Source organism: Oncorhynchus mykiss, chromosome 28 (genome assembly GCF_013265735.2).
Source record: "Oncorhynchus mykiss isolate Arlee chromosome 28, USDA_OmykA_1.1, whole genome shotgun sequence".
Classification (NCBI taxonomy): domain Eukaryota; kingdom Metazoa; phylum Chordata; class Actinopteri; order Salmoniformes; family Salmonidae; genus Oncorhynchus; species Oncorhynchus mykiss.
Window position 1 is genome coordinate 24,663,570 of NC_048592.1, and position 16,262 is coordinate 24,679,831.

At 40.7% G+C, this 16,262-nt stretch overlaps 1 protein-coding gene across 3 annotated transcripts; it reads right to left on the reverse strand.

Annotated features, from left to right (window-relative positions):
- Window positions 1-1,299: 1,299 nt before the first annotated feature.
- Window positions 1,300-13,583, reverse strand: LOC110508783 (cAMP-responsive element modulator). 3 transcript variants are annotated; one of them, XM_036966397.1, is made up of 8 exons: window positions 13,429-13,583; window positions 11,712-11,832; window positions 11,344-11,469; window positions 10,555-10,646; window positions 10,264-10,406; window positions 6,769-6,948; window positions 3,565-3,730; window positions 1,300-3,259 (listed from the first exon to the last, which is right to left on the reverse strand). In XM_036966397.1, the coding sequence occupies exons 2-8, from the start codon at window positions 11,826-11,828 to the stop codon at window positions 3,100-3,102; spliced, it is 984 nt and encodes a 327-aa protein (XP_036822292.1). In that variant the 5' UTR covers window positions 11,829-11,832; window positions 13,429-13,583; the 3' UTR covers window positions 1,300-3,099. The 3 variants fall into 3 exon arrangements, with proteins under 3 accessions (XP_036822292.1, XP_021445273.1, XP_021445274.1); XM_021589598.2 differs by having other exon boundaries at window positions 1,300-3,215; window positions 13,429-13,582; XM_021589599.2 differs by lacking the exons at window positions 6,769-6,948; window positions 10,264-10,406; window positions 10,555-10,646; ... (1 more) ...; window positions 11,712-11,832; window positions 13,429-13,583 and adding an exon at window positions 5,866-6,060 and having other exon boundaries at window positions 1,300-3,215.
- Between the last annotated feature and the right edge of the window lie 2,679 nt (window positions 13,584-16,262).

Genomic DNA, 16,262 nt, shown 5'->3' on the forward strand with positions numbered 1-16,262 from the left:
GTTGCAGTAGTCTAGTGTGTGGTGCGGAAATAATGACAAGCAAACCTGGGGAGCTTTGTGTTCACATTGCCTTAGAAAAGGGAACCGAACCAAGGATTTCAAGTGAACTGAACTCAGACCACCTCTCGATTTGGTCAGTTCGGTTCACTTCAGAGGCTCTTTTGAGGGGTCTAAGTTCCTTTGGAGTGTTCACACTGGACAGAAAAACACACGGAGTTCACAAACATTTGCTGAAAGGGACCAAGTGTGAAAACACCTTAGCACATTGTACTAGATAGACACTTGTATATTGTGTTGACATCACAGAATATAGTGGAGGGTCACAGATTGGCTTTACAACAACAGAACAGTGAGGAAAAACAGAAGTTGTTTTAAGGTTTCATTCCAACGCCCCTGTTCACAGGTCCAGCCCATCCACTCTGCAGTGTCCACAGACCTGAACAGGAGAGAATATTGTACTACACCTTCACACTAATACTTCCAGAGATGAGAAATTCAAGGCTTAAAAATAACAAGAACCTTGAGGGCAGTTAGTAGAGCAGAAACAAGGTATAAAACAGTATTGTTTCCTAGCTACACTATAAAGCAATACACTGTTCTTGTACTTGAGATAGTCTGTATCAAGGCACAAGGCGAGACCCAGATGCAGATGGTTGGAGTCTTACTCTGTTTAATAATCCAAAGGTGTAGGCAAGAGAATGGTCGTGGACAGGCAAAAGTTCAAAACCAGATCAGAGTCCAGGAGGTACAGAGTGGCAGACAAGCTCATGGTCAAGGCAGGCAGAATGGTCAAGCAGGCGGGTAGAGTCCAGAAACAGGCAAGGGTCAAAACCGGGAAGACTAGAAAAAACAGCAAAAAAGAATACAGGAAAAAACCGCTGGTTGACTTAAATACACTGGGGAAAATAAGCCACACCTGGAGGGGGTGGAGACAATCATAGAAACAGGTGAAACAGATCAGGGTGTGACAGTATGTGTGATATAATGGTATAACGATGATATTCCTTCGGGACTCTAGGGGAGAAAATCTATTTCTTATATGCATTTCTGATGCCTGGAGTATCATAATGAATTATGTTAGAGCATCATGAAGATGTAAATTGTCTGGTGTAACACTTCTGTTGTGAAATGTTGTGATGTCAGAGTTAAAGGTATCTGAGGTGAAGAGAAATTATGTTGGTTAGTATTTGTTCATCCTTGTGCTTGTTATTTCAGAGGTGAGCCCAAAGGCATTGTGTGGTACAGACTTCAGTCCATACAGTGTGTAGTTTACTGAATGAGGATTAATCTAACACATCATTTCAGTGTAATTCATACTGTGGTATGGACATTTTATTAGAAATAGTATATTTTGACAATATTCAAACATAAGAGGGATCAATACACATGAGGTGAACATCTGGTTTTAAGAGCTAACCTGTTTGACATACTTTTCAATTCTATCCAAAACATTTACTGAGATCAAATTTATTTTACATCTCACCTGAATTGTATAACTACTGGCCTGACAACAAACATACAAAGGACATATACATGTAAACAGAAAGGTTATCAGGAAATTCAAAGCAAGCGGGAGGCTGCAAAATCACTGCAAGCAGAACTGGTATGAGGAAAGAATAACAAAGCTACATCATTATCATCATCATCTTCATAGTCAGGTCTGTGCTCTCATGGACATACCTTTCAAACAGAGCAGTCATGAACTCTATTTTTACATGCCAACTGGCACACTATTACCTATTTAGTGCACTAATTTTGACCTGGGCCCATAGAACTCAGGTCAAAAGTAGTGCACTATAAAGAAAATAGTGGGCCATTTGGGCCATATCTTATATGTTATGATCAACTAATTCACATAAAACGCTTATAATGAGTATCAAAATACCCAAACGTCAGCTTATCAGCACTTTCAGTGCTTCTTTTGTACAGTACACTGGCACAGCACAGTACTGTTCCGAGACAGACAGACAAAGGGGACAATGACTGGTGAGAGATTCAGTGAACATCAAATGTAGCAATTTTGTGTGGTAAAGCAGTAGTCATTTCAAGATGGTCTTGGTGAGATAAGATTCCTCCAATGGCTAGAAATATATAATTATTTTAGATACACTAATCCGAGGGCCACGCCATGTTAATTTGACATTTTAAATTGAACTGTGTTGTTTGAAGAGACCAAGTGAAAGGCGTATACTCACATCCTCGACACTGGGTTTTACACATTGATTCAGGTAACACGTGAAGTCATTAGACAACCCCGATTGACAGTCAAAAGGACAAATATAGAATTTCAAAACTAAAATAATTTCGGAAAGTGTATTTACTCATCACACTGTCCTGAAAGAAGAGGTCCACCTGATTTAACAAAGGTATGTTGACAACAGCCAAGGTGAGCAGAGAAGTACAGTAATATAAGGAGAACAACTGTAGCTAGCAGTGACAAGTAAAGATATATAGGTTTAGCCTGGTCCCAGATCTGGTTGTACTCTTGCCAACTCAAATGCTTTCATTGTCAAGCCAAATGTGATAAAAAAGTAACAAGGAGTTGGCATGACAGCACAAACAGTCCGGCTGTGGTAGGTTGACTTGCTGGTGAGTCTGCGTGCACTTAATGTGAACTTGCTGGCTGATAGTGAGGCTCTTTCGCAGCTTCTGCTTTTCAAATGCGGTGAGCCAGTGGTGGTGAGCGGTGTGCCTTCAGGAAGCATATCTACTTCCTCTTCCTCTGCAGGCTAGCATCTCATTGGCTACCTCCCTGCAAACAGCAGAAGCAAACGCGGCTGGGCGTCACTTGTGTATTCACATACAAGCGCAAGGACAGACAGGGGTCCTGTCCGGAGCAGGACTTGACTTCAGCCCGGAGAGCACAAGCCTACGGCCACCTAACAACCTCCGGTGCAGCATCAAATTGACTGGGCCCAAACAAGCGGAGTAAACGAGAAACAAAGACAGTGAAAGTAGTTTTCGTCCCAGAGTCTTTTTTTTACAGCAGTCAATCTGTAAACTCCACTCTGTGCATTCTCAGTAGGATCTCTCTCTCTCTCCTGGCACAAGGCTGAGAGCAGCTACTCAGCTACTCATTCTTGTGGCAGTAAATATCCTTTAGCGCTTTGAGTTCCTCAATGAGGGTCTTGTTTTGGTTTTCCAGCACGGCCACACGGTTCTCCAGACACTTGACATACTCTTTCTTTTTCTTGCGGCACTCCCTTGCAGCCTCCCTAGAGAAGACAGAGTAAAAGAGACAGCGGGAGAAATCCCAGCTCTAAGCACCAATCAAAAACACTTTAGAGACTTCCCATAACATCCAGTCAACCTTTATAGATAATCAATTATCAAAGGGGTGCTTTAAAATCTACAGGAAACTGAGAATGAGGACCATGAATGATTTAGAAATCTGTTCCCCTTTTGCAGTTGTTGACCAAATTCAGAGCAACAGAGTAAAACTAGTATGTGTCCCAAAAGGCACCCTATATAGTTCACTACTTTTGATCAGGGCTTCTGGGAAAAAGTAGTGCACCATAAAGGGAAGAGGATGCCAATTTGGGACGCAACCTGTGTCTGTCTCACCTGTTCTTCATGAGGCGGACCTCCCTTTTGCGTGTTACCTCCTCAGTGTGCACCGGGGGATTGTGCATGGACAGGGAGCCTGGGGACGCAGCCATCACCAGACCCTGGGGCAGGCCCGACGAGGTGGGCGAACGGAGCTGGTATGCCGGCATATCTCCAGTGGCAGCTAGGGGACACAGACAGAACACCAGGGTTCATTTTAATAGTACTTCTTTTAACCAAGTTTATCACTTGCACAGACAGACAGGACATCAGAATTGGAAGTGATTACGTCATTTATTCAAGCAAGGTGGTCACTGGAGAACAAATTCTCGCTTGCATTGACCACTTACCTATATTTAGCTCACTGGGGCAAAAACTAAGTGCTGTATTTTTTTACTCCAGTCCTTCAATCACACAGATTTCTCATCTTCTATCTCCTTAGAGGATAAGCGACCATAAATTAGACATAAACGCTGAACACAAATCATGTAGATGGGTCCATTTCACAACAACTAACAACAACTGACCACTTGTTTAATGTTTTTTCAGTTAAAACAACCAGACAAGACCAGATTCCAACAGACATTTAAATGTTATTTTTCTACAGACAGATTTAAGATCACAGCACAGGTGCCAAATTAGGGAGAGTAGGCCTAAGCACAGATCTAGCTTTGTGTGGTTTGAGTACCCACATGAACAAATACTACAGTTTACTATAGAATACTACAGTACTTACTAATGAATTCTGTAGTATACTGTAGAATGCTATACTACACACTAAACTATCCCTTGATCATGTGTAGTACTTTCTATAGAATGTTGTGGTATACTGTCCGGGGTGGGGTGTTACTACAACTACCTCCTTGACATGTCTTTGTCAGACTATGTTAAGACAATCGTCTTTCTGGTAGCTGGGTGGATAACTGCCATCCAAGTGAAAGAGAAAAGACAGTAGCACTGGCTGTAGCCTATGTTTCAGCCTACAATATTTGGTGATGATTCACTACTGATTCATTCATTTTGGGGTCAAACAAATGTTGTACTGTAAAATTGAGTAGTGTACAAAGTAGTCCAAAGCAGCGATGTGATCCTCCATTCCCCCACTCACTTTCCGTACTGTACCCCTCTTATCCATCTCCCAATCTACATTTCTGACTACTATCGGTCAATAAAAAAACTAGAAGAACACAATAGATGTATAAAAAACCCAGAAGAGAACACATGAAAGTATTTCCAATGTGCTCCTTGGTGTAGGAATGTGGTTCTGATCTGACCACTAGTATGTTGATAAATGTCTCTCTGACATTTCCTGATACTCGAGAAAACTATCATCCTTATATGGCAAAAATAAACACTTATTCAAAACAACTATATTTTCACAACAAAACATTTGACAATTTTTTCCATTTATGAATTTATAATAGCCCAAATGCCACCACTGCCCCCGTGTTTTAACGCAAGAGTGAGCAAGTAACAGCTTGCAGATCTAAAGGGATAAACAAGGCTGAATTCTTCTCTCTCCTGTCGTTATCGAAGTGGATGACTAAGCTGGTAGCGCTGAAGCTGTGATCACTGCTCTTTCACTGCTCCCACAGAGGGCTCTGTTCTGTCTGGAATCACAGTATGACTCCCAGCTGACGTCAATGTGAGTCTCACTCGACAGTTAGCATTCTCATTTCCCTGGCCCCATCTGGTTCCAGGAAACCGGAGTGACGTCAACGCCACCCCTCCCCCCTCCCTGGCTGCTCCAGAGAAGCGTTCTGTTTGAGTGTTTTAGGGGGCATTCAGACAGACAGGAACTGGGTTGAGCAAGCTAACTAAACACTTACTACCATGTTCGGTCAACATAATGTCTAGCTTTTCACTATGGGAATGTTGAATGGTAATTATACAGTACTCTTGTAATGTTTTCAAGTCTCAGAGAGAGAACTGTGGGCAGGATGCCTCTGTAGTAGATCTCTATTAACCTGAATTAGTTAGTCAGTGCACATCAGTTTGCTAATACTCTGAAACACAGTTGAGGCTTCCAACTGAGCCAACTGCTATGACTTAATAACTATGGTAGACTACACACACACTTTTGAATACATTTTAAAAGTTATGTAAAGACACTTAACAATCCAAACTTTAAAGTAATTACTCACAAAAAAAAACATGTATTTAGTCCTCTAAATACAGAAACAATGCAAGTAAATCTCTGAATTGAACAACAATGCAGGTATACATTGTTTATCACTGCCAGCATGATACATTTAACTTGCTATAAAAATTAAACTGAGAAATACTGAGAAAGGAAAACAGACAAAGATAGTTACATACCTGATTCAGTCTCATCTCCAGTAACAGCCATATCTTCTACTCTCTAACAATCTGGGATCCACAGTATTACACACTTTCTCTCTTTTTATCTAGCTGACTGTGTGTCTTTCTCTCTCCCTGCCTGCCTGCTCTCTACATGGAGTGGACACCCATCAACTTTGCACAAAATTAAAATTAAGGACACTGACATCACAATGACATCATTGGACCTGCTGAAGTCAATAAGACACTCTGCCTCTAGGCCCCTCCCCTGCTCTGCTCCTGGATCAAATGCTAAAGTGGAGCAACACAATGCAGCAAGATAGGGGAGGGAGGGTTAGCTGGTTATTTTTAGACCCTATGACGCAACTAGGCGATGTAGAACAAACATTAGAATATTGTGCCCAAGTGACAGCAGCCGTACTAATGTGAGCACCCTGATTGAAGCACTCCCAGGCGATTCACTTTTAATACTTGTTATTAATATATGATTATTAAGCTTTTCATTCATTTCTCTGAAAAACAAGGTAAATAAGTTCAGCCTAATAAAGAAGTAGCCTAACAGAAAGGTTTTAAAATAATAAAAAGTGGGAAATGTTCCAGTTGTTGGATTGATAAAAATACTGACGTTTTACTGAAACCCCTCAGGGGGAAAAAGCGTACATTACTCTGGTGGACATTACTTCAACTAACATCATTTGAATCTATTCTACTGTTAAATCATAACACTGGTTCCATAGTAACATTACGGGGTCAACCAGCCAAACTTTACACTTTTTAGAGACAAACTAGTCAAGCTCCAGCCATTTCAAGAGCTTCCTTTTGTTCATTTACCAAATTAATGCAAATCTATAAGTTGATGAATCACACTTTTCCCTACATAGTGCACTACTTTTGAGTTCATTTAGGTATAGGTGTTCCTACCTTGTATCACCACCTGGCCACCTTGTACAGAGAAGAACTGCTGTCCTGAGTCCCCTGCCTGGGTTGCATACTGCAGGATCTGGGGTGTACCAGAGTTGGACATGGCCAGAGTCTGTACGCCCTGCAGACCCTCACTGCCTGGGCTGGTTATCTGGATGGCTCCCCCCTGGGTGATGGCAACTGAGGAGGGACACACATTTTTAGAAGTGATGGGTTACTCAGAGGTATATTGTGAATGTTTGTGTGAATCTTATTAAAACTTATCTGACCAAAATATAGATAGTAAATGTGCAGAGCTAAAATGGAGTGTGCATTTCTGACCACTGCTACAAATAGCTGATTATCAGCTGCTTCTAAGCAAGATGTTTTGGTCCATTAGATTAGATGTTTTGGTCCATTAGATTAGATGTTTTGGTCCATTAGATTAGATGTTTTGGTCCATTAGATTAGATGTTTTGGTCCATTAGATTAGATGTTTTGGTCCATTAGATTAGATGTTTTCCTTGAAATAAAGGAAAGTACTGTACGTTATGGAAGGTCACTGGCTTATTGATGCACAACTGTAACCTGGAGAATTTGGCCTCCACAATGAATCTTCCGTTTAAGATCTCTTACACAATAACACAAACTGGATATAGAAATGAATGTCAGGGTTCTCCCCAGGATAATTTCAGAAGGTGGTGCTGTGGAGTACGGCACGGGGGAGGCCCTGAAAAGGGCCAGTGTCCCGTTTTGGACTCAAATGTATGTGGACATCCCTTCAAATTAGTGGATTTGGCTATTTCAGCCACACCTGTTTCTCTAAGAACGGGATCGGCTAGTGCTGAAAAATCGTCTGTTCTCGGTTGCAACACTCCGAGTTCCAAAATCAGCACAAGAACTGCTCGTTGGGAGCTTCATGAAATGTGTTTTCATGGCCGAGCAGCCGCACACAAGCCTAAGATCACTATGCGCAATGCCAAGCATCGGCTGGAGTGGTGTAAAGCTCGCCACTGGACTCTGGAGCAGTGGAAACGCATTCTCTGGAGTGATGAATCACGCTTCACCAACTGGCAGTCCGACAGACAAATCTGAGTTTGGCAGATGCCAGGAGAACACTACCTGCCTGAATGCATAGTGACAACTGTGAAGTTTGGTGGAGGAAGAATAATGGTCTGGGGCTGTTTATGGTTTGGGCTATGCCACTTAGTTCCAGTGAAGGGAAATATTAATGCTACAGCATACAATGACATTCTAGACAATTTTGTGCTTCCAACTTTGTGGCAACAGTTTGGGGAAAGCCCCTTCCTGTTTCAGCATGACAATGCCCTCGTGCACAAAGTGAAGTCCATAGAGAAATGGTTTGTCGAGATCGGTGTGGAACAACATGACTGGCCTGCACAGAGCCCTGACCTCAACATCTTTGGGATGAATTGGAATGCCGACAGCGAGCCAGGCATAATCGTCCATCATCAGTGCCCGACCTCACTAATGTTCTTGTGGCTGAATGGAAGCAAGGCCCCGCAGCAATGTTCCAACATGTAGTGGAAAGCCTTCCCAGAAGAGTGGAGGCTGTTATAGCAGCAAAAGGGGGGACCAACTCCATATTAATGCCCATGATTTTGGAATGAGATGTTTGACGAGCATCACATAGTGTATATACACTACCGTTCAAAAGTTTGGGGTCACTTAGAAATTCCCCTTGTTTTTGAAAGAAAAGCACATGTTTTGTCCATTAAAATAACATCAAATTGATCAGAAATACGGTGTAGACATTGTTAATGTCGTAAATGACTATTTTAGCTGGAAACAGCTGTATTTTATGGAATATCTACATAGGCGTACAGAGGCCCATTATCAGCAACCATCACTCCTGTGTTTCAATGGCATGTTGTGTTAGCTAATCCAAGTTTATCATTTTAAAAGGCTAATTGATCATTAGAAAACCCTTTTGCAATTATGTTAGCACAGCTGAAAACGGTTGTTCTAATTAAAGAAGCAATAAAACTAGCCTTCTTTAGACTAGTTGAGTATCTGGAGCCTCAGCATTTGTGGGTTCGATTACAGGCTCAAAATGGTCAGAAACAAATAACTTTCTTCTGGAACTCGTCAGTCTATACTTCGTCTGAGAAATGAAGGCTATTCCATGCGAGAAATTGCCAAGAAACTGAAGATTTCGTACAAAGCTGTGTACTACTCCCTTCACAGAACAACGCAAACTGGCTATAACCAGAATAGAAAGAGGAGTGGGAGGCCCCGGTGCACAACTGAGCAAGAGGACAAGTACATTAGAGTGTCCAGTTTGAGAAACAGATGCCTCACAAGTCCTCAAAAGGCAGCTTCCTTAAATAGTACCCGCAAAACACCAGTCTCAACGTCAACAGTGAAGAGGCAACTCCGGGATGCTGGCCTGTGTTCTTTTGCCCATCTTAATCTTTTCTTTTTATTGGCCAGTCTGAGAAATGGCTTTTTCCTTGCAACTCTGCCTAGAAGGCGAGCATCCCGAAGTTGCCTCTTCGCTGTTGACGTTGAGACTGGTGTTTTGCAGTTACTATTTAATGAAGCTGCCAGTTGAGGACTTGTGAGGTGTCTTGTCTATAATTAGATACATGCATTAGCATTCTCTCAAGATGCTGAAAGAAAGAAATCCAATTTTTTCACTCCTGTTTTCAAGTCAACATTTAGCCTTCATTTGGATTATAATTTTACTGCAAGAAATGCTTAATTCTGCAGGAATTATTATAAAGGCTATGTGAGAGGTTATAGACCTACAGTCAGTGTCCAGATTTCAGTTTCCATTCAACCCATCTAAACAGTAGGTTACAGTTCCCTTGATGTGCTATATGCCTATTTGAAGTCCTGTCTTATGACTATCGAATTTGTATAGCGCCTCACAATCATCACACATAACATAGCCTGCTATCATCCTCTTTTACCACTTCACCTAATCTTTCCCAAACATTACTTTTCTGGTCCCCCCTTCTCTTAATGTTCAACTCTTCATTTTGCTGCTTTTCTCTTATTTAATTAAATGTCAATATTGTCCTATTTGCATCTGTGGATCGGCGTTAACATTTTCTGCAATGGTAACGTTTTCTGCCTGTTCCTAAAAGCATTAGGTGATAGGCGTGCAGTCTATTTGGTACGTGTCCAGTTTGGCCCTAAAGGTTAGGCTTACGCACTAATACCAGATAGCCTAAAATAATTTAAGAAAACCCTAAATTTAGCCTATAGATATAATTTGCACACAAATTATACATTTATGTATTTTTTAAGGTATTGTTTTCACTTTATTCAACCACACAATATTTAATAACCCTAAACCCGCCCAGCTCTCAGATATAACTGTGGTTATGAGTCAACCCGTGCATCACCAACTCTTACATTATTTGGGGAGAACCCCCAATGTCACAATAGTGAGTGCACGTCAACATTTTGACCATAGTTGCGTCCTAACTATGGCAACCTATTCCCTGTATGGTGCACTAATTTTGACAAGAGCCTAATGAAACTCACTGTATTGGCCGCTGCTGGTCTGATAGATTGAAGTTGGCACTTGAACTGCAGGCACACTGGAGGATGGAACCTCATCTTCGGGTTTCTCTTCCTCGATTCTCGGAATTGAGGAGGAATCTGATGATAGTTCATTGAGGATTTTTCTGAAAGAAAGAGGAAAGCACATAATAAACTACTCTGCTTCGATTGCTTTGAAATGTCATTGCTTGTTTATCAAATTACATCTTGCTCCCTTTATAGTGCACTACTTTTTGTTTGTTTCATATTTGCAACGTTTTTATGTCTACCAACCGATAAGATGGGCGTCTTGAGAGAATCTCTCTTCTTTTCTGTGTGTCTGTGGCTGTTGACTCCCCATCTTCAAGCCCAGCTATGGAGGTTATCTGGAGCAAAGAAAAACACTATGAAGTCTGAAAGTAATGCATAGATATGATCCCTGTGTACGGTCACCTCCCTCCATTTAAAATACCTTACTGAATACTGAAAAATAAAAGTCATTCCCAGTGCTGAAAACAAATTTGTACAATAGTAGAAACCTCAGGGTGTTTCCGAAATGACACACTATTCCCCCACAGGGCTCTGGTCAAAAGTAGTACACTATATAGGGAATAGAATGCCATTTGGGACAGATTCTCTGTAATTTAGAGAATAAAGGACAACTAGGGTGACATCACGTGCTGATTTGTCTAATGAAAGCAGACAGTGTGTTGTCTTAGAGACAGTCAGACACAATACAACATTCTGTGTACATGAAGGTTAAACTTTGTGCTTTTGCTAACTTCAATGGTGTCATTGTCAAGCCAAGCATGTTTGGAATGATAAAGAGTGACAAGAATTTTGCATGATGGGACAAACAGACTGGCACTCAAGCTAAGAAACTATAGCTACAAGTACGCAAAACCATTCTTTGGTTTTTCTATGGGGAAAAATAACTACTCAGTAAAATAACACAATGCAGATTTGACTGAATTTAGCCAAGAAGACTATAGTGACAAGAGTCTGTATCCCAAATGGCACATATTCCCTATATAGAGCACTGGTCAAAAGCAATGCACTATATAGGAATAGGGAAGGAGCTACCTGTACATTCTGCATCTGTGGTGACTGGATGACAGAGGCCTGAGGAGCCTGGATGACACCCTGAACATGAAGTGTCTGCCCACTAGGTAACTGCACCACTGTCATGCCAGCGGAGTCTCCTGAAACCTAGAGGAAGACGAGAGATGTTCAATTATTTTACAAGCAATTTAAACAATATTTGAGAAATATTTGAGGAAATGCAAACGCCTTGTCATTTATTGTCATATTTGTCTTGACAATGAGTAATGGGAGTTGGCAAAAACATAGACAGAACTGGGACCAGGCTATTTAGACCCCGATACACATCTGAATTATAAGAGTGATGATGAGTGACATTGGCCACAACACACACTTCACAAAGTATCTACCTGAGTGATTACTGCAGTGGGTGAGTTGGATTCACTCTGACTTGGATCCTCATCAGACAGAGAGTCATCAAAACGTCCCTCCTGCTTTGACGACACAACCTCTGTGTCCATGGTCATCGGACTGGAAATGTCAGGAAATTAGGCAAAGTACAATTAAAGTCTACTTAGCTTGGTTTCTTTAAGTTTAAGGTTATTTTAAAATCCATAATTATTGGGACAGTGACCATTTCGTTTTTTTTTACTCTGTGCTCCAGCACTTTGGATTTGAAATTATACAATGACTATGAGGTTAAAAGTCAGCTTTAATTATTTGAGGGTATTTTCATCCATACCGGGTGAACAGTTTAGAAATTACAGCACTTTTGGTACATAGTCCCAATATTTTAGAAGACAAAAAGTATTGGGACAAATTCACTTGTTTTTTTATTTAACTAGGCAAAGAACATTCTTATTTGCGCTGCCCTATGGTACTCCCAATCACGGCCGGATGTGATACAGCCGGGGGCTGTAGTGACACCTCTCGCACTGAGATGCAGTGGCTTAGACCTCTGCACCACTCAGGAGCCTGACTTATATGTGTAAAGTAGTCTAGTACTTGGTTTAGTACTTGGTCCCAAAGTTAGGTCTTCTCCTGTGCTGTAACCATACTAATTAAACAGGGATACACGTGTTTTAAATAGATGCAAGGAATGCTTTTGTGTCTTCGCTTGTTGGAATACATATGCAACAGAGGAGGCTGGTGGGAGGACGTGTAGGAGGACGGGCTCATTATAATGGTTGAAATGGAACAGAATCAAATGTGGTTTCCATTTATTTGATACTGTTCCATAGAATCCATTCCGGCCATTACAATAACCCTGTCCTCCTATAGCTCCTCCCCCCAGCCTCCTCTGATATGCCATCAAAGTTCCAAGAGCTCTTCATAAAGTTTAAGTCAAGTGGCCTTCAAGTCAAGCATTACAAGAACACAGTTCAACCAGAAGGTTGATGTGATTGTGAATCAAATGAATGTATTCAATGCAATGTAGTGTTAAATATGACAGTTGCTATTGCTTGGACCTTGGTTCATATTTTCATTTAACTTCCCCCCCATGGAGCAAACATGCGCCTGTCTGAATTCGAAATGGGAGGAGTCTTGTTTCTAAACTGGTTAGTTTGTACCTGTAGCGAGGTTGTTACATATGAAACTTGCTGCTACATCTGTAGCCATATTCAGCACCTAAAGAAGATACATTTGGTACATTTATTAAAAGGTATTGCTGACAACCACAATGTATTTTCTTCAGTAGCTGGCTAACGTTAGCTTTTCAAAAAGAGAAGAAGAAGAGAACGAGAATGGAGTTGCGTCGTTTAGCTATGCAGCTGTTCGATAGAAATTGCGACTCGCACCGAAAAGCATTAAGGGTGGTAACGTTAGCTTTAGATAATGTAACTAGCAGCTAACTAGTAGCAGGGAGTTACAAAAAAAAGTTAAGTAATAATATACGGTCACTGGTTGGCAAGCCAATTGTCACTGTATACCATGTCAGCTAGCAAGCCAAACACTATTGCATTTGTTTCTGTGCATGAAGTTGTTCAGCTGGCTAGCAAGCAGGAAGTAGATTCGACTGCGAATCGAAAGTTTGTCCATGCGTCATTGTAAACCGTGAACGTTCTGTCTTGTCGCTCCTTTTTTTCTGGGCTTGTGCCGCGAGTAGGCTACAGTGTAATAACTTACCAAAGTTATAAATTACGTAGTCAGACTCGTCACTAATTATGGTAGGAGTGGATGGCTCGAGCCACGTAGTCCCCACGTCAGTCCTGATGATGCAGCGCTAAAATGTCGACCAAGCACTCGTCCCCTCCAACTGAACCCTACAGAAAAACACTACACGTGGGAGGAGCTTCACAGATTACTGTACTCTGCTACTGTAGACTGAGGGCAAATCATTCTGTTCATGTTTAACGTTAGACAACAATGCACTGGATACACTAATAATAATAATCTTAGAATTAACCTTTGACACTGTATATTACTAGCAATACTGTGAGTTAAAAATAGTATAATAGTGTTTAGACCTACTCTTTGAAATTTAAAGAGTTAGCCTAAACATTGTAATTATATTTTACTTCTATCACATGTGCACAGTGAACACTTAACATTGATCGTATTTTTTTCAGATCATGTTGTAACTTGTAATGTAAGCCAAGAGTTGCCTGGCTGCACAAACTTCAGTTGGAGTAGTCAGGCAAAGTTTACAGTATTTCAATTTTATCTGGATGTGCCATCTAGTGGTTGTAAATGGGAAAACAACTCTGGTTTGAAATGTATACATTTTTTATTGATTTAACCTTTATTTCGACAGGGAGTCATGCTGAGAGCAAGGTCTCTTTCTCGAATGAGCCCTGCATACACATAAAACACATCAGTACACCCAGAGAAAAACAATAATAGAAAACACATTCTTAAGGAAAAAAAAATATATATATATTTGAGCTCAGCAGACTTGAAATTTGCTCAGTGCTGAAAATATTGAGAGAACATTGCATATGGCTATTTAAAAAAAATATATATTTAACCAGGCAAGTCATTCTTATTTACAATGACGGTCTAGCCGACGCTGGGCCAATTGTGCACCGCCCTGTGGGACTCCCAATCACAGCCGGATGTGATGCAGCCTGGATTCGAACCAGGTACTGTAGTGATGCCTCTTACACTGAGATGCAGTGTCTTAGACCACTGCACTCTTTTTCCTATATAGTTCACTACTAACCCTAACCCTAACCCACTACCAGGACCGATATGTTACCTACCCTTTTCTGTGGAAAGATACTTTTTGTCATTGGCCCCCCAGGGCCACCATATGGTGGCATTTATGCCAGGTCAGGTCATACTGTTTCTACACCAAGCCAGCTAATGTTAAAGAACGAAGTCATTACAGTAGCACCCTTATGTTGACATATTGAATATGTTAGGCTACGGCACATAAAATGATTAAATAGTTGGGCAAAGTATTGCCTGCCAGGTCCCTTCAAGTGTGTGTATGTGCGTGTGTTTATGTGAGTAACGGTGCTTGTGTTGTGTTGGGCATTGGCTTCCCAAACCACAGTTACAAAATTCCTAAATAAAACACTGACCATAGCTTGGCTTCTGTCCCCTCCTCCACCTTTACCACTCCCTTCCTGTCTCGGAAGATGTACCTGTGTATGGCCCAGATGGCACCCTATTCCCTAAATAGTGCACTACTTTTGACCAGAGGCCTATGGGTCCTGGTTAAAAGTAGTGCACTATATAGGGAATATGGTGCCATTTGGGATGCAATTATGGAGGGCAGTGTCCAGATGGTGAGGCAACAGCAAGGGGACAACAGGAGGTACAAAGAGCGGCAGCAGGGGGTAACACAACCCTCAATCGACAGCTCTGATCAGGAAATTATTATATTAAACAATTTACATTATTTAACATTACATTGACATTTTAGTAATTCAGCAGTTTGTCTTATCCAGAGCAACTTACAGTCAAGGAAAAACAACCACATTTCACAGTTATTGCAAGTAGACCTTAATCAAAATATCTGCTATCAACAGAATCAGTGGCAGGAAAGTTGTCCTTCTGCTGGCCTCATTTACACTATCCTTTCTTAATCTGGTTCTGGCAAAAGGCAAGTTTCCTCAGTACATTGTTCATTGCAACGTCATCTCACCGAGTCGACCTCTACACAAAAAAATGTAACTTGTGAAAGTACAACAGTAACATAACACTCACAGGAATGAACTGTTTTACATTTTGCACATAGATAACAATAAAATACTTCAAATGTTTTACGAAATATCCTTACATAAGGTCATTTTGTACTTTGTCTCTAGAAATATATTGGTACATTTTGTGTAGCGGCATATCTCAAAATACTAGTAAATCAAACAGTACAGTATAAATACAGTATAATGGGCCTATATTTATAAAGGCTACCATTCAATACATAGCTATACAAATAATATGGGTATTGAATGAAAGTTTTTGTCAAATGGCAACGTTTTTTTTATAATCATTTTCCAAACGTACTTAGATCTGCATTTCAGCCAAAGCAGAACTGCAATTATCAACTATCTGATTATTAGGTGGAACTGTTGAAATAAAAGAAATGGATGAAAAATCCAAAACATCTAAAATATATAGAATGCATACAGTTGCAGTCGGAAGTTTACATATATTTAGGTTGGAGTCATTAAAACTCGTTTTTCAACCACTCCACAAATTTCTTGTTAACGAACTATAGTTTTGGCAAGTCGGTTAGGACATCTACTTTGTGCATGACACAAGTAATTTTTCCAACAATTGTTTACAGACAGATTATTTCACTTATAACTCAATGTATCATAATTCCAGTGGGTCAGAAGTTTACATACAGTGGGGCAAAAAAGTATTTAGTCAGCCACCAATTGTGCAAGTTCTCCCACTTAAAAAGATGAGAGAGGCCTGTAATTTTCATCATAGGTACACTTCAACTATGACAGACAAAATGAGAAAAAAAATCCAGAAAACCACATTGAAGGATTTTTAATGAATTTATT